The sequence below is a fragment of the Vitis vinifera genome, chromosome 18 (assembly GCF_030704535.1).
Source record: "Vitis vinifera cultivar Pinot Noir 40024 chromosome 18, ASM3070453v1".
Lineage (NCBI taxonomy): Eukaryota > Viridiplantae > Streptophyta > Magnoliopsida > Vitales > Vitaceae > Vitis > Vitis vinifera.
This window is the reverse complement of record NC_081822.1, coordinates 5,098,263-5,116,797: the sequence shown is the minus strand read 5'-3', so window position 1 is coordinate 5,116,797 and position 18,535 is coordinate 5,098,263. Positions and strand designations below refer to the sequence as shown.

General features: G+C 36.6%; 2 protein-coding genes across 2 annotated transcripts; both read right to left on the bottom strand.

Annotated features, from left to right (window-relative positions):
* Positions 1–1,360: 1,360 nt before the first annotated feature.
* Positions 1,361–3,387, bottom strand: LOC100267701 (cationic peroxidase 1). The gene is made up of 4 exons (XM_059734654.1): positions 3,107–3,387; positions 2,640–2,831; positions 2,116–2,281; positions 1,361–1,898 (listed from the first exon to the last, which is right to left on the bottom strand). Exons 1-4 carry the CDS (start codon positions 3,311–3,313, stop codon positions 1,513–1,515), a joined length of 951 nt encoding a protein of 316 aa, XP_059590637.1. The 5' UTR covers positions 3,314–3,387; the 3' UTR covers positions 1,361–1,512.
* A 12,590-nt stretch (positions 3,388–15,977) lies between these two features.
* LOC109121407 (cationic peroxidase 1) lies at positions 15,978–18,004 on the bottom strand. The gene is made up of 4 exons (XM_002283971.4): positions 17,701–18,004; positions 17,241–17,432; positions 16,718–16,883; positions 15,978–16,516 (listed from the first exon to the last, which is right to left on the bottom strand). Exons 1-4 carry the CDS (start codon positions 17,905–17,907, stop codon positions 16,131–16,133), a joined length of 951 nt encoding a protein of 316 aa, XP_002284007.1. The 5' UTR covers positions 17,908–18,004; the 3' UTR covers positions 15,978–16,130.
* Positions 18,005–18,535: the final 531 nt, after the last annotated feature.

Here is an 18,535-nt window from a genome sequence, read left to right as displayed (position 1 = left end):
TACTACTCATTGGAAAGCTATGAAGAGAATCCTACACTATCTAGTTGGTACTCTTCAGCATGGACTCCATCTCCAATATTGCTCCAGCTCACACCTCAACTTAACAGCATTCTATGATGTTGATTGGGCCTCAAATGTTGATGATCACCACTTCACATCAGGATACTGCCTCTTTTTTGGTCAAAACTTGGTTTCCTAGCACTCCCGAAAGCAACATACAATCTCTAAATCTTCCATTGAGGTGGAATATCGGAGTGTAGCTACCTTAGTTGCTGAAATTTCTTGGTTGCAATCTTTCCTCAAAGAATTGAACATATCTTCATCCAGAACTCCGATCATCTAGTGTGACAACTCAACACAGTATACCTCTAAGTTAATCTTGTTCTTCATGCTCATACTAAGCATATCAAAATTGATCTTTATTTTGTTTGAGAAAAAGTTCTTCAGAAACAAATCCACATCCATCATGTTCGTTTCTCTAATCAGTTACCAAATGTCTTCACCAAGGCAATTCCTAACTCTAGATTCCTCACCATGCGTGCCAAACTGAGTGTCAACCCAAGTCCACCCTAAGTTTGAGGAGGGCTGTTAGTGAACTCAGTTGAGTTAGTTTCCAATTTCAACTGATCACTTCTGTTAAAACTAGTCCCTCAAGTTAGTTATAGGCATCAACAACTACTTAAACATATAAGCTACAGAAGTGTAATGTAATTTTTCTTCTAAAGAAATAAAAATAGAAGCATTACTTTGTCATTTTCTCATCCTCCCCCATTCTAATCTTGACTGTCATTCCATTTTATCGAACTTTAGGAATATTAATTTTCAGAGAGTGAAGTCAAATTAAAAATAAAATATGTCAAATTATATATAAAACTTAGCTCTTACTGAATGAATTTCAAAAAATAATAAATTTACAGGAGACGCCCAATTAAGAAGACAGAGGCCCAGAACAGTATGCTGCACGATACACCAAATGTAGTGGGTCCGTTGAGCTTGCATAGTTTTGTTAGCAAAACCTAGATACAACATTAGGTTGCATTATTCACTAGGGTTTATTGGGCAGATAAAAGACAAAGCTTTCACACTGTCACCATCAATCTTATTCGTACTATTATTATCATAAGAGACATATATGTGTATATATATATATATATATACACATATGACTGCCAACTGTCCATCCAATCCCTGTGAAGGCCTGCTTATTTGCTTGGCTATGATTTATGACCTTTTCTTGCAAAGTCTTTTGTGAAATTTTCTTATAATTTAGTTTTAATCAAATGAGTACGAAAATAATTTAAATCATTCAAATTTATGGTGCACAAAGTATGTCGCATGTAAAGAAATTTAATTTTTGTAGTAGATCCAAAACCAACTAAAAACTTTATTTGAGATAAACATTTAAGTTGATGAGCAAATACAAATACCGTAAACAAGATATATGTCGCAAATCACTTTGTGATAAGCTACTCCCAAATATTAACTGAAGTACAACTTTAAAGACATTTAAATTTATCCATTGATTTTCCTGCAGTTTGTCCTGATCTCTCCATCAGTGCCGGTCAGGGGACTCAAGTTTCCCATTTTAACCATGGCGTTGGCCACATCGGTAAAGAAAGTGGTAGAGTCGGTGCTGTAGGTTTCGACCATGGAATCTGTGGAGTTACCATTGTAAAGTTGTTGGTCTGAGTGCAACAGACCCTTCTTCTCTATCAAATCCTTGAAATAAACAGTATCGAAAACAGTAGTCGTTTCATCCAGATCAGACAGATTCTCATCCCCGCCTGTCCATGGGCAGATTTTCTGTTTTGATTTTGCAAATGCAGCATCGACGTTGGTCTCGTTGTAAATTCGATACCGAAATTTTATGCATTGTGCTTTACCTATGGTATGAGTTCCTAAAAGGCAAAAATAATAATAATAATTAAAAAAAAAACCACATATAACAAATTATGAGGAATTTTGCATAATAAATACAATGATGTATATATGGGGCCCATTTGGCAACAGAAATGAAAACCACTCTTGAAGTACGATATCATTTTCTTATATTTAAAAAAAAAACTATTTTTATCAATTTTCTACTTATTTCTGCTACCAAATGCCATAGTATACCTGAGAGAGCCACCATTTCCTGGGTAGTGAAGCCCTTGTTGGAGAAGAGAGATGTAAGAACATCAAGATCTGAGGTCGGGGCAGGGAGGTCAGCGTTAGCAGTACTTAAGCTCGCCGTGGTTGAATCTCTTCTGCCCATTTGCACAGTCCATGTTGGGCCACCCAACTGAAAAAAACCCGTAATCAATCAACAACAATATTTAGTTAATTAACTAATTATTTGAAGTGTCTTAGCCCATTAATCTTTAATAGAACCATCATGATTTTTTGGGATGATTTTTATCGTAGTTCAGCAGAACACCGGTATACGGAGCTATGTTTTATCGTGCACCCATGTTAATTAAAAGTTTGGCCATGATGAGGGTTCTATGGTGGTTAATGAAACCTGGCCAGAAATAGTCTAAAATAATGATGTTTGTAGAATAGGAAAGATGGATTATTATATCTCTGAACCCCATTATAAACTGCAAGGTTATGATTAATGGCTATATATATGGTAGTTGTGAAGGACGTTAGTCTCTTACAGCAACAACAGAGTCACGAGCTGCCACAGCTACAATATCTGCACAAGAAACAACTCCAGGGCACAAGCTTTCCATTTGAGATTTAATGGTGTCGATCACATCATATCCTCTCAAAGAGTTATTATTTGGTCCTGCTGTCTTCTCTCCAGTAAAGTTTGCAGTGTCATCCAATAATATAGAAGCATCACATCCCTGTTGAATTTATACATGAAGATGTTATTAGTACGCATTTTCCTGTCAAACAGCTATATGTATGCATGCATGTTACTAATATTTTCCTCTCCCTCTCATGTATGTAGGGATTAATTGAGGTTTATTAACATCTTAAAGTTCAACCAGTGCCAAATGATCCTGGTTGACTTCTGGATTTCAAACCTAAGTTGCAGAGCTAGTCAGAAGCAACCAGAACAAGTAATGAAAAACAGAATATCCAGAAAAAAGGAGTTCTATATATGTGGAGGACTTGCCAATACAAAACAATCATGGAAATGAAGGCGGAGCAATGAGGCCCCCATGCGGCGCTCTTTGGCCACTGCATTGTTTACTGCAGTTCGAATGGTAGAGAGAGCCCTAGGACATGAACTTGCATAGAAGTTGGGGGAGAGCTGTGCATGTGCCATCCCCAGTAGAAACGAAAACATACAGAAAAAGGAAAACAAGGATAGGGAAGCCATGGCTTAATTTGGATGTGTCGAGACAAAAACCAAGGAACCTTTGTATTTGGAACTGGTTAAGCCCGATTTGGTGTTCTCTCTTGGTGGAGTAGCACTCCATATTTATGCTAATCGTGGAACTCTTTTCTTTTTCTGTCTACGTAGAAATGTCTACTGTTGAAGCCACCTTAGTTGGCCATGTTGGATTTTTTTGCATGTGCCGTTTCGGTGTAGGTTAAATTAAAGCGCATGCTGGGAAAGAGAACTTGAAATTGGGCATCTCTTGGACTTGGTCTTCCTCTCTGTAGATCTATTCATTACAAAACAGTTTTCGTAAATGACCTACGGCTAAAAATTCAGGAAGTAATTACGTGCCTAGTTTTTTATTGGGATCAATTAATTGAAAGATTTAGAGGATGGTTTACCATATTCCTTAGTAAGCTTTAATTCACCAGTCTGTTGGGGTTTGACGCTTCAACTAAGCATCGACAAAAAAAGTAACCCAGGTCCAGTTTGAAGTTTGGGTATGAGGGTGATATTTTTTCCTCTTTAATCACTTGATACTAATAAATAATTGAGTTCAACATTTTACGTACTAGCGTAGGATTAACATTGAAAAAGTAAAATGGAGGAAGAAATTAAATGAGAAGAGTGACGGCTGAGTGTGGGTTGGCTGTTTTTGTTTGTTTTGTTGGTTTGGAGTTGAGAATCCAGTTTCTTGCATGATAGGCGGATTGAATTTTCAACCCCCCAAGAAAGACCCTGTGATGATTGATTTTCTTTCTGACCATGTACATTTTGTGTGTTGTGGTAGACCTGTTCTTGGGTTATGGTGTTGATGATTTTGGTTATAAGTTTTGGGATGAATAAAATAAGAAAGTGATTAAAAGTAAGGATGTTATATTCAATGAGAAAGTTTTGTATAAAGATAGAGATGCAACATAGTCCATTAGACTGATATAACCCAAACCTGTTTACTTTGAGCTTAGATGATATCCTAATGTAGTATGGTAGATAAGACAGGTTAGAATAATCAAATTGAAGAAAACATTGCATATGATGTTGATCATATACCACAGGATCTAGCCGTAGTTCTTACATTAAGGAGATCCAACATGCCACATGTACCAAACAAGAAGTATTTGAATTATTTGCTATTGAAATATGGAGGTGACCCTGAATGTTATGATGAAGCATGTCAGGTGGAACATAATAGCAAGGGGAGCTTGCAATGAAAAAGGAAATGAAATCTCTTATTTTTAATCAGACTTGGAAGCTAGTGGAGTTACCAATGGGTAAAAAAGCTTTTCATAATAATTGGGTGTATCGAATCAAATATAACCATGATGGTTCTAAGAGATATAAGGTTAGATCGGTGGTTAAAAGGTTTCAGCAAAAAGAAATGATTGACTACATAGACATCTTCTCTCCAGTTGTGAAATTGAATACTATTCAATCTGTTTTGAGTATTGTAGTAGCAAAAGGTCTACATCTTGAACATTTAGATGTGAAGACGGTTTTCTTCCATGGTGATTTGGAAGAGGGAATATATATGCAACAGTCAAAAGGATTTGTAGTGAAATGTAAAGAGAATTTGATATGCAGATTAACTAAGAGTCTATATGGTTTAAAACAAGCTTCGAGACAGTAATATAAAAGGTTTAACAATTTCATGCAAAATAATGGGTATCTCAAGTGCAATGTAGACCATTGTTGTTACTTCAGGAAGATTGGTTCTAACTATATCATTTTGCTACTTTATGTTTATGACATGTTAGTAGTTGACACATATTTAGATGAAATCAACAAGTTGAAGAAGCAACAGTTGTCCAATGAGTTTGAAATGAAGGACTTGAGTGTAGCAAAACGTATACTTGGGATGACGAATAGTAAAGACAAACAAATGGGCACCTTATGGTTATATCATGCTAAGTGTATTCGTAAGGTATTGTAGAGATTCAACATGAGTTATGCTAAGACAGTTAGAATACCATTAGCAAATCATTTTAAGTTGTGTAAGGAGCATTGCCCATGAACAAATGAGGAAAAAGACTTCATGGCTAAGGTCTCATATACTTCGACCATTGGAAGTTTGATGTATGCTATGGTATGTAGAAGACCAGACATTACCTATGTAGTGGGAGTTGTGAGCAAATTTATATCAAATTCAGGCAAGCAACATTAAGAAACATCGAATTGGATACTTAGGTACTTATGAGGTATTACATAAAAGTGTTTATGCTTTAGAACGAGTAAGTTGAAATTGTAAGGATATGTGGACACTGATTTTTTTGGCAAGACAGATCTCAGAAGGAACACTATAGGGTATGTATTCACTTTGGGCATTATCGTTATCAGTTGGATTTCCCAATTACAGGAGATTGTTGTTTTATCTACAACTGAAGCAAGGTATGTGGCTATGATAGAAGCTAGCAAAGAAATGATTTAGTTGCAGAGTTTGTTGGCTAAGTTAGGATTCAAACAACTGATGGATGTTTTGCATGATAGTGATAATCAAAGTGTTATAAATTTTGCTAAGAATTCAACATTTCATTCTAGGACTAAACATATAGCACTTCATTAAGTCTTTACTTGAAAATGGAGTATTAACACTTGTAAATATATAAGGTAGTAAGAATCTAGTTAACATGTTGACCAAAGCAATTAGTAGGTCAAGGGTGAGGATAGGTTGTTTAAGTGCATCATACCTATTAATCATTTAAGGGAGATGTTTACTTGTTTACCTATATTTTAGTATTCAAGTGAGAGATTGTTGGATTATGAAACTTGAATTAGCATTATTACACTTCACTTGAGATATTAGGGGTTGAGCTACCCAATCAGCTTGCGGAAGTCGAACTCTTCATTATAACTCTTGAGAGTTTACTGTTAACTCGAGGAAGATATTCACAGGGTTTTGTTTTCTAGAGCATGTGGTCATAACTGAAATTCTTTTTTTAAATTTTATTATTATAATTCTTTTAATTTATTTTAATTAATCGAGATTATTGAGTGTTGGTATACTCCGAAAACGTAGGTGTCCTATTGATTACTAAACCACGCTGAAAATGTCTCATTTTTCTTCGTGTGATTTGATTAACAATTATTAAAGGAATCATAGTTTGACCCACCCTGTAATGTCCTTTACATTTTGTTTTTTTCCTATTTTCGAAGGTACATGATGTTGAGTACTTGACTTGGATGCTTATCAAGTCAAGATCGGTGGATATAACAAAACAAATAAGGTCGATTTTCATTATAGGGAAATGAGCCCACTTGCTTGGTGGAATGCAGCTCCAAGTCTTCTCTCCAAGAAGTAGTATCATTTTACATAATTATTGAAGTCAATAGCTCTCCAAGCTCCATTACCCTCAATCTGAGGGAGAATACGTGGATATTGCAAATCAAAGGCTTCCATATTGCTTCATCTGAGGAATGGTTTTCCAGAAATTTTCAGGGAAGATATTACGGAAATCTACTTCATCGGTGTTAAAGTATATTATGTTATGGGCTTTAGGCCCAGTTAGTATATTATGTTATGGGCTTTAGGCCCAGTTAGGTTACGTGTATAGTACACTTTACTTGTACCACACACATATGCCTCCTATATAAAGGCACTGATGTATATTCTTTGATCATGAAATAGAATACAATTATTCTATATTTCTAACATGGTATCAAAGCCACTGCTCTGACATTTTCTTAACAATCTTGTCTTCATTAGTGTGACTTTCTTTCTTTCACTAAACTCTTCCGCCATCACAACTGCCGCCGCAGCCTCTTGCCGTTGAACCTCCGACGTCATCCAACCGTCGTCCTTGGGTTCCGGACCTGCAGCTGCCGTCGTTAAGGAGTTTCACACTGCACAAACCACTGCTCTTTGCATCACCGCTGCGAATATTGCTTCGATTTCATTTTTGAAGGTACCACTGAGATCGTCCAGCGCCGATCTACACATTCGTGGAACCCTCGCCGCCATCGGAGACCGCACGCGCCCCCACACGCCGCTCAAAGATTATGTGACGTTGATCACACGCTCTCACGCGCCAGGGCCTGGTTTGCTGACGTTATCATCTTTGCCACGTCAGCCCTAGCTGCATCAGCATCCACTGATCTGCTAACGTCATCTCCACGTCATCCTATGGCTTCAGTTGTTGACCGTTGACCAGCCGTTGATCGTTGACTTTGACCGTTGACTTTTCTAGTTGACTTTTTCTGTCCAGGTTCTCCTTACCCAGTTTTTCGTGTAGATTTCATTTTTGCAGTCGGTTTTTGCATATTGTGTCTCTAAATGGATAAAAATGATGTTTTTCTTCCTCGCCCCATCAATATTGTATTGGAGGGGAATAAAAATTACTTACCCTGGTCTCAAGCTATGCGCAGTTTTCTTAAGAGTCGCATGCTCTGACATTATTGTATTGGTGCAATGAATATTCCTGTCAAGGGAGCAAGTGAAGAAGATGTTGTCTTTCTTAGTCGCATGATTGAATGGGATAGTCATAACCACATGATTCTCACATGGATCCGGAACACTTCCATTCCCTCTATTTCCAATCTATTGGGCAACTTTGACGATGCAAAATCTGCATGGGATATGTTGACCAAAAGGTATTCCAATACTCATGGATCCATGAAATATCAGTTAGTGGTTGAATTGCATCAACTCAGGCAAGAACCGGGGCAATCCATCAATGACTATTATGATCAGCTTCGCTTCATTTGGGACCAAATTGACCTTTCTGATCCAACTTGGGCATGCTCAAAAGATGCTCAGCAATATGCTTCCATCAGAGATGAATTTCGCCTCTATGAATTTCTGATGTCACTTCACAAGGACTTTGAGCCCATTCGTGGTCAGCTGCTAAATTGCAGTCCTGCTCCCTCTCTTGATACTGCTGTGAATGAGTTGGTTAGAAAAGAAGCTCGTCTTGCAACCCTTCAAGCCTAGAATAAGCTCAATGTTTTGGCTATTACTCCATCTACTTCACTCATAGAGCAACCTCAGCAATTAGGTGATTTTTTTGGCTCTAGCAATCGTCGCAAGCAGACCAACAAGAAGTTCTGCAACTATTGCAAGCGTCCTGGACACACCATTGAGACTTGTTACCGTCGTAACAAATCTACTGCTGTTGTTGCTAATACTAAGCCTACTCCGCCAACGGCTTCCACCTCAGCTGAGTCTTAGTCTTCTGGATATACTATCAACCTCTCATCCACTGAACTATAGGAGATCATAGCTTAGGCTGTTCGTATGGCTGGTAATGCATCTCTTTCCACTACCTTATCTATTTTACCTGGTAAGTCTCAAACTTGGCCTTTTGATTCTGCCTGCTGCAATCACATGACACCTCACTCATCCCTGTTCTCCAACCTTGACCCTGCACCACATCCTCTAAATATTCATATAGCTGATGGTTCCACCATGCATGGAAATAGTCTAGGTTTTGTTTCAACCTCTAATCTTTCTGTTCCTGAAGTCTTCCACGTACCTGCCCTATCCTATAATTTGTGCTCTATGGGACAATTAGTTGAACTAGGTTATCGCCTTATTTTTTACTATTCTGGGTGTATTGTGCAGGATCCAAGGACGGGGCAGGAGCTTGGGACCGGTCCTAGAGTTGGGCGCATGTTTCCCATGAACAATCTTCATCTTCCACCTGTTGCTCCTGTTTCTGTTGTTGCTGCAACGGCTGCAGTTTCTTCCTTACCTTTTCTTGCACTTTGGCATTCTCGTCTTGGTCATGCACCATCTTCTTGGGTACAACAGTTAGTGTCTAGGGGTCTGTTGGGTTCTGTGTCTAAAGACAATTTTGATTGCACTTCATGTCAGTTAGGAAAACAGCCAACTTTGCCTTTTAATAACAGTGAATCCATTTTTAATAGTATTTTTGAGTTAATTCATTCTAATGTTTGGGGACCTTCTCCTGTTGCTAGTATTGGTGGATCTCGATATTTTGTTGTTTTTATTGATGATTATTCTCGTTATAATTGGATTTTTCCTATGAAATCTCGTTCCGAAATTTTACCAATATATAGCAATTTTGCAAAAATGGTTGAAACTCAATTCTCCAAACGTATCAAAATCTTTTGATCTGATAATGCTCTTGAATATACTCAATATGCGTTTCAAGCTCTGTTACATGCCTATGGCACTATACATCATCTAACTTGTCCAGGTACCTCTCAGCAAAATGGTCAAGCCGAAAGAAAACTTTGTCATATTCTTGACACTGTTCATGTTCTACTTCTTTCTGCCAAAGTTTCTGCCCCATTTTGGGGTGAAGCTAGTCTTCATGTCGTTCATGCAATTAACCGCATTCCAAGTGCTGTCATCCATAATCAGACTCCGTATGAGCGTCTCTTTGGGTCACCCCCTAACTATTATTACCTTCGCTCATTTGGATCTGCTTGTTTCGTTCTTCTTCAGCCTCATGAGCACAACAAACTTGAGCCTCGATCTAGACTCTGTTGTTTCCTTGGTTATGGCGAAACTTAAAAGGGGTATAGGTGTTATGATCCTGTCTCTCATCGTCTTCGTGTTTCTCGTAATGTTGTCTTTTGGGAACACCAATTGTTTGTTGAACTCTCTCACTTTCGTTCTTCCTTGACTAACTCCTCTGTTTTAGAAATCTTTCCAGATGAGTCTCTTGTTCCTTCTACAAATACTTTTGATCCTCCTTTGGACTTCTCTCCAGATATCTTTGATGCTTCTCTTAGACAGGTTGCAGATGAACAGATTGATGACGAGTTACCCCACTTTGAGCCTGGGTCCCCTGCTCCTACTTTGCCTGAAGATCCTCCACAAGACATTCCATCTCGCCACTCAACCCGAGTAAGATCCATTCCTCCACACCTCCTTGACTATCATTGTTACACTGCCCTTGCTACACTTCACGAGCCTCAAACCTATCGTGAGGTCTCTACTGACCCTTTATGGCAGATTGCAATGAAAGAGGAACTTGATGCATTAACCAAAAACCATACTTGGGACCTAGTTACTCTCCCTCCTAGACAGTCTGTGGTTGGTTGTAAGTGGATCTATAAGATCAAGACTCGCTCTGATGGATCCGTTGAGCGCTACAAGGCTAGTCTTGTTGCCAAAGGTTTTACACAGGAGTATGAGATTGATTATGAAAAGACTTTTGCTCCAGTTGCTCATATCTCATCTGTTCGTGCTCTCTTAGTTGTTGCTACTGCTCGTAAATGAGATCTTTTTCAGATGGATGTTAAAAATGCCTTCCTTAATGGGGATCTGAGTGAAGAAGTCTATATGCAACCTCCTCTTGGTCTCTCTGTTGAATCAAACAAGGTTTGTCATCTTTGACATGCACTTTATGATCTTAAACAAGCCCCACGAGCTTGGTTTGCCAAGTTCAGCTCCACTATTTTTCACTTGGGTTACACTGCTAGTCCATATGATTCTGCCTTATTTCTTCGTCGTACTGATAAAGACACTATTTTGCTTCTTCTATATGTGGATGATATGATCATAACTGGTGATGACCTTAGTGGCATTCAAGAACTCAAGGATTTTCTCAGTCAGCAGTTTGAGATGAAAGATCTTGGACATCTCAGCTATTTCTTGGGTCTTGAAATTACTCATTCCACAGATGGTCTTTATATTACTCAAGCCAAGTATGCTTCTGACCTGTTGTCTCAAGCTGGACTCACTGACAACAAGACTGTTGACACTCTAGTTGAACTTAATGCGCATCTGACACCCTTGGGGGGAAACCATTGTCTAATCCTTCTCTTTACAGACGATTGGTTGGCAGCTTAGTTTATCTCACAGTTACTCGTCCAGACATCTCCTATGTTGTTCATTAGGTGAGCCAGTATTTGTCTGCTCCACGATCAACTCACTATGCTGTTGTTCTGCGCATTATTCGATACCTGAAGGGTACCCTTTTTCATGGCCTTTTCTACTTAGCTCAGTCTCCTCTTGTACTCCGTGCATTCTCTGATGCTAATTGGGCAGGAGATCCTACTGATCGCAGGTCCACTACAGGTTATTGCTTCCTCCTTGGTTCTTCTTTGATTTCTTGGAGAAGTAAGAAACAAACTTTTGTGGCCCGCTCCAGTACTGAAGCAGAATATCGTGTCCTTGCTGATACCACATCTGAGCTCATTTGGCTAAGATGGCTTCTTAAGGATTTGGGTGTGTCCACCTCCTCTGCTACTCCTCTTTATTGTGACAACCAGAGTGTCATTCATATTGCTCACAATGATGTCTTTCATGAACGGACTAAACACATCGAGATTGATTGTCATTTTATCCGTTATCATCTTGTCCATGGTGCTCTTAAGCTTTTCTCCGTCTCCTCCAAAGATCAACTTGCAGATATCTTCACCAAGTCACTTCCTAAGAGACGCACTCGTGATTTAGTTGACAACCTCAAGTTGGTCTCACATCCACCTTGAGTTTGAGGGGGGCTGTTAAAGTATATTATGTTATGGGCTTTAGGCCCAGTTAGTATATTATGTTATGGGCTTTAGGCCCAGTTAGGTTACTTGTATAGTACACTTTACTTGTACCACACACATATGCCTTGTATATAAAGACACTTATGTATATTCTTTGATCATGAAATAGAATATAATTATTCTATATTTCTGACAATCGGGACTTTGAATTCCTTAATGAGTATTGAGTACTTGTCAAGATCAGCCATGTGGTTTCCATGGGCCAGTCTGAAAAAGTATGCCTCACTTAATATTTTTTTATTTTCTTTCTGAGAAATATCCCCCTGAAAACATGGTTAGTTGTTAGCTTTGTGGGATACACGGATGCAGCCAAGAACAGAAATATCTATCATAGCCTTGAGATGAAAAAAAACATGCGTTGATATTTGTAGCCTCCAGCTCCATTATTTTGACCAGACAGCCAAATCATGACAAACTGATAATATGGATGACATCGATGTCCTTTTCCTAAAATTCTCACTCCTACTGCTCCAAAAGTAGACTTTGCCTTCCAAAGAATGAAGATAACATGGGCACATGCTGTCAGTTCTTGTGGAATCGTCTTCGCCATCAGCTTATTGAAAACCTGCTATAGCATTTTGTCTGTCTAGCAGTAGACAACTTCCCCTCCCCGTTCATTGAATTAATAAAGTTGTTTGTTTTTACTAAAATCAAAATGGATTTAGCCAACTGGTTAAAATTTTGATGTGGTGGCTGATGATTTAAGGGAATCGAATAAAAGTAGTAGTTGGAACATATTATTGATATTGTATTATACAAACAAGCGCATGTATACATAAGTCTCAATTGTTGATTATTTTTCTCATGAACTACTAGTCTTACAATATTGCGGACCAACAAAAATAAAGGAGTTTTAAGTAGAAAATAAGTTATTGTTTAAAGCCCATTGGACCTTTGCTATATCTCGAATGCAATGTATCTTGATTTATAAGTGGATATATTTTTATCGGTTGCGAGTAATAGGGATTGTACTCTTTATTTACATACCTAAAAAATTAAGAAAAAAAAAAATGAACACAGCGGAGTAGAGTGAATATGGAGAATTTTCATACTGGTTTCACCTTATTTTTAAAATTTTAAATTATATAAGAGTAAATATGATTTATAAAATATTATACATTTTATAATTTATTTTATGAAAAGAAAAATATTTTTTTATTTAATATTATGTATTAGAAGATGAGAGGCAAAACAAAATTATACCTAACCTAAGTTTAATTTTTTTACAAAACTCATTTATTTCTTTACATTTTATTTTATTTTTTAATAGATGAAAATCATTTCTACTTCTAGTTTAAAACTATTCTCTTTTTTAAAAATTGTTTTAAAAAAAAATGACACATAATACTATAAATTTTTAAGAATGAAAACTGAATTTAAATCATAGCATGAAATAAACTCTTGATCCTTGTAAGGAAATGAATCTTAAAATTAAGTAATTTGTAAAAAGAAGGTTATGGATATGTTTGATAACTGTTTTTTAAAATATTTTTTATTTTTTTAAATAAAAAATTAAAAAAACATATTTGATAATAAAAAACTATTTTATGTTTTTTACTCTTAAAAAAAAATACTTTCAAAAAAATATTTTTTTATTATTTTTACTTATTTTTTATAATTATTTTTAAAAATAATTATATAAGTATATAAAATTATTAAAAATAAAACATTACATATAAAAATTATTTTTAAAAATATTAAAAATAGATTTAAAATATTTTAGTTTTTCAAACAAATTTTTACATTTTAAAATTTAGATAAAGAGTTTTCAAAAATTGTTTTTCAGAAATATGATATAAAACAATTACCACTGTTTCGTTTCTAACCGCCTATTTAGGTACACTAATTTAAAAAAAAAAATTGCATGTACAATGTTAACAATTTACGGTCAAGCTTATAAGTTAGAACAGATTTTCGTTTTTCAAAAACCTAACTTTGGGCTTTTCTGTGTTGGTTCCTAAATCGACGTGACTTGCTATCATATTGGATTTTTGTTATATTTTATATAGGTTGGGTTAGGTTAGGTTGAAGTTTTAAATTTTTAATTGAGCCCATCTGACATGATTTTGACTCAGAAAAATTCATATTAATTAGGTGGGTACCAGCCCAAGAAACGAGTATCACCTTTTTATTTTTTTAAGATTATGAATAAAAAAATTAAAAGTCATATCTAATTGAATAATTTACCCAAAAAAAATAAAAAGGAAAGTAGAAAAAGTCTGACTTCTTTTCAACTGTTCTTGAAACAGTTTTTAAGTAAAAAAAGACATGTTTAATTATTATTTTTATTCAAAAAAGGATTTTGTAAAATCTTGCTCTAAAATAGAATGATTATTGAAAATAAATTCGAAGAATTTTTAAATTTTTTATTATGAAACAGAGAGAACAGAATAAAAAATATCCCCCACTCTTATTCTAAAAAATAGTCAAAAATTAAAAATAAAAGAAAGGGATTGGAACTATAAAACAAATTATATTACTAACTTAGGAGTTATGTATGATAAATAGTTGTTAAAATTTTAGGACAGATACCTGTTCGATTATTGTACATGGTTTAAAGCTGTAGGAGTTAGATCTATGAACACATCTTCGTTACAAGCTCAAAAAGGCATGTTGCATAATGCAACAATGCCGACCGGCCTATTAATTAAGGCCGAACTGTTTTGTTAGCGACTTGGGGCTACATTATTTGCTAGGGTTGAATAGACGGAAGAGGCAGCTTTCACATCATCACTATTATCAAGTACTTTATTCATACTTTCATTATTATATGGGCCATAAGTCAAAAAGTATCAATAATGACTCATCACCCTTTGTTTATGTTGCTGGCAAATTGAGACCGGGGAGCCAACGACTTTGGTAGATAGGTTTATTTATTGCATGCATGCATGCATAGAAAGTCTGCATTCGAGGCTTCCAAATTCAAAGTGTTGCTTGTCCATCTTACCCCTTTAGAGGTCTTCTGATGGGCTTAGAATGATTTAAAACCTTTTCTTGTAATCTAATAACGTTAACCATTCAAAATTATGGTGCCCATGATTGATGGTACAGAAATTTAACTTTTGCAATAGATCCAAAACCGACTAAAAGCTTTATTTAACATAAATTTTTAAGTTGACGAACAAGTATAGATACCATAAACTAGACAAATTTCCTTAATTAATTACTTTGTGACAAGCTACTTCCAATTATTAATTGTAGTATATTAAAACGAGAAAGAAATAAAAGGCATAAACTGACTAGGATCCATTGACTTTCCTGCAGTCGGTCCTAATCTCTCCGTTAGTTCCGGTTGAAGGACTAAGATTTCCCATCTAAAACCATGGCGTTGGTCACATCCCTAAAGAAAGTGGCAGAGTTGATGCTGTAGCTTTCGACTATGGAATCTGTGGAGCCATCATTGTAGAGTTGCTGGTCTGAGTGCAACAGACCCTTCTTTTCCTTCAAATCCCTGAAATAAGCATAATAAAAAACAGTAGTAGTTTTATCTAGAGGAGATAGATTATCATCTCCACCCGATCTTGGGCAGATCCTTGGGTCTAAACTCGTCTATCGTGGATAAGTTCTTCTACAAAACTAACAATATTATACTTGACTTGTAAAGTGAATGGCTTTTAGATACCATAGAAGAAAAGTGTCATCACTAGCTGACTTCTCTTTTCCACTCTATTCGAATAACGGTGATGCCTTTAGTTCGGAAAAAAAGAAGGATAGTATCAACAGTCAAGGATATTGGTGAAATACACATAGAGGGCCCATTTGACAACGGAAATGAAACCTTACGGACCACCGTTGAAATTTGATATCATTTTTTTAAAAAATAAAAAATAAAACAACAAACGTACTATTTTATCAATTTTCTAATATTACACCTGAGAGAACCACCGTTTCCTTGGTAGTGAAGCCCTTATTGGAGAAGGCAGATACAAGCTGACTGAGGTTTAAGGTGGGGCCAGGGAGAACACTTTTAATAGGCTTAGTTAAAGTGCGTAGAAAAGTCTGGATTTGATGCTTCAAAAATTCAAACTGCTAACTGTCCATCCAATCCCTCTGAAGGCCTGCTGATTGGCTTGGCTATGAAAGTCTTTTGTGAAATTTTGCTATAATTTAGTGGTAATCAAATGGGTACGAAAATACTTTAAATCATTCAAATTTATGGTGCACAAAGTATGTCGCATGCAAAGAAATTTAATTTTTGCAGTAGATCCAAAACCAACTAAAAACTTTATTTGAGATGAACCTTTAAGTTGATGAGCAAAATACAAATGCCATAAACAAGATATATATCTCAAATCACTTTGTGATAAGCTACTCCCAGATATTAACTGAAGTACAACTTTAAAGACATTTAAATTTATCCGTTTATTGCCCTGCAGTTTGTCCTGATCTCTCCGTCAGTACCGGTTAGGGGACTCAAGTTTCCCATTTTAACCATGGCGCTGGCCACATCGGTAAAGAAAGTGGTAGAGTCGTTGCTGTAGGTTTCAACCATGGAATCTGTGGAGTTACCATTGTAGAGTTGTTGGTCTGAGTGCAACAGACCCTTCTTCTCTATCAAATTCGTGAAATAAACATTATCGAAAACAGTAGTCGTTTCATCCAGATCAGACAGATTCTCATCTCCACCTGAGCTTGGGCAGATTGCCTGTTTTGATGTTGCAAATGTTGCATCGATGTTGGTCTCGTTGTAAATTCGATCCCGAAATTTTGAGCATTGTGCTTTGCCTATGGTATGAGTTCCTGAAAGATAAAAAAAAACCCACACATATAACAAATTATGAGGAATTTTCCATAATAAATACAATGGTGATATATATAGGGCCCATTTGGCAACGGAAATGAAAACCACTCTTGAAGTACGATATCATTTTTTTATATTAAAAAAAAAAACTATTTTTATCAAATTTCTAATTATTTGTGCTACCAAATGCCATAGTATACCTGAGAGAACCACCATTTCCTGGGTAGTGAAGCCCTTGTTGGAGAAGAGAGATATAAGAGCATCAAGATCTGAGGTCGGAGCAGGGAGGTCAGAGTTAGCAGTACTAAAACTCGCCGTGGTTGAATCTCTTCTGCCCAATTGCACAGTCCATGTTGGGCCACCCAACTGAAAAAACCCATAATCAATCAACAACAATATTTAGTTAATGAACTAATTATTTGAAGTGTCTTAGCCTATTAATCTTTAATAGAACCATCAAGATTTTTTGGGATGAGTTTTATCGTAATTCAGCAGGACAACGGTATACGGAGCCATGTTTTAGCGTGCACCCATGTTAATTAAAAGTTTGGCCATGATGAGGGTTCTGTGATGGTTAATGAAGCCTGGCCAGAAATACTCTAAAATAATTGTGTTTGGAGAATACGAAAGACAGATTATTATATTTCTGAACCCCATTATAAACTGCAAGGTTATGATTAATGATTATATACGTAGTAGTTGCGAAGGAAGTTGGTCTCTTACAGCAACAACAGAGTCACGAGCTGCCACAGCTACAATATCTGCACAAGAAACAACTCCAGGGCACAAGCTTTCCATTTGAGATTTAATGGTGTCGATCACATCATATCCTCTCACAGAGTTATTATTTGGTCCTGCTGTCTTCTCTCCAGTAAAGTTTGCAGTGTCATCCAATAATATAGAAGCATCACATCCCTGTTGAATTTATACATGAAGATGTTGTTAGTACGCATTTTCCTGTCAAACAGCTGTATGTGTGCATGCATGTTACTAATATTTTTCTCTTTATGAAGGGATTGACTGAGGTTTATTAACATCTTAAAGCTCAACCAGTACCAAATGATCCGGTTGACTTCTGGATTTCAAACCTAAATTGGAGAGCTGGTCAGAAGCAACCAGAACAAGTAGTAAAAAACAGAATATCCAGAAAAATGGAGCTAAATATATGTGGAGAAAGACTTGCCAATACAAAGCAATCATGGAAATGAAGGCGGAGCAGTGAGGCCCCCATGCGGGACTCGTCAGCCACTGCATTGTTTACTGCAGTTTGAATGGTAGACAGAGCGCTAGGGCATGAACTTGAGTAGTAGTCGGAAGATAGCTGTGCATGTGCCATCCCCAATAGAAACGAAAACATACAGAATAAGGAAAACAAGGAGAGGGAAGCCATAGCTTAATTTGGATGTGTTGAGACACAAACCAAGGAACCTCTGTGTTTGGAACTGGTTAAGCCTGATTTGGTGCTCTCTCTTGGTGGAGTAGCACTCCATATTTATGCTAATCGTGGAACTCTTTTCTTTTTTTCTCTAGGTAGAAATGTCTATCGAAGCCACCTTAGTTGGCCATGTTGGATTTTTCAGTTTTGGCATATGCCCTTTCGCTGTAGGTTAAATCAAAGCACATGCTGGGAAGAACTTGAAAATTTGAAATTGGGCATCTCTTGGACTTGGTCTTCCTCTCTGTAGATCTACTCATTACAAAACAGTTTTCGTACATGGCCTACGGCTAAAAATTCTGAAAGTAATTACGTGCCTAGTTTTTCGTTGGGATCAATTAATTGAAAGATTTAGAGGATAGTTAAATATATTCTTTAGTAAACTTTAATTGACCAGTCTGGTGGGGTTTGACGCTTTAACTAAGCACCGACATAAAAGTAACCCAGGTCCAGTTTGAAGTTTGGTTATGAGGGTGATATTTTTCCTCTTTAATCACTCGATACTAATAAATAATTGAGTTCAACATTTTACGTAGTAGTGTAGGATTAACATTGATGTCGGCTGAGGAGTGTGGGTCGGCTG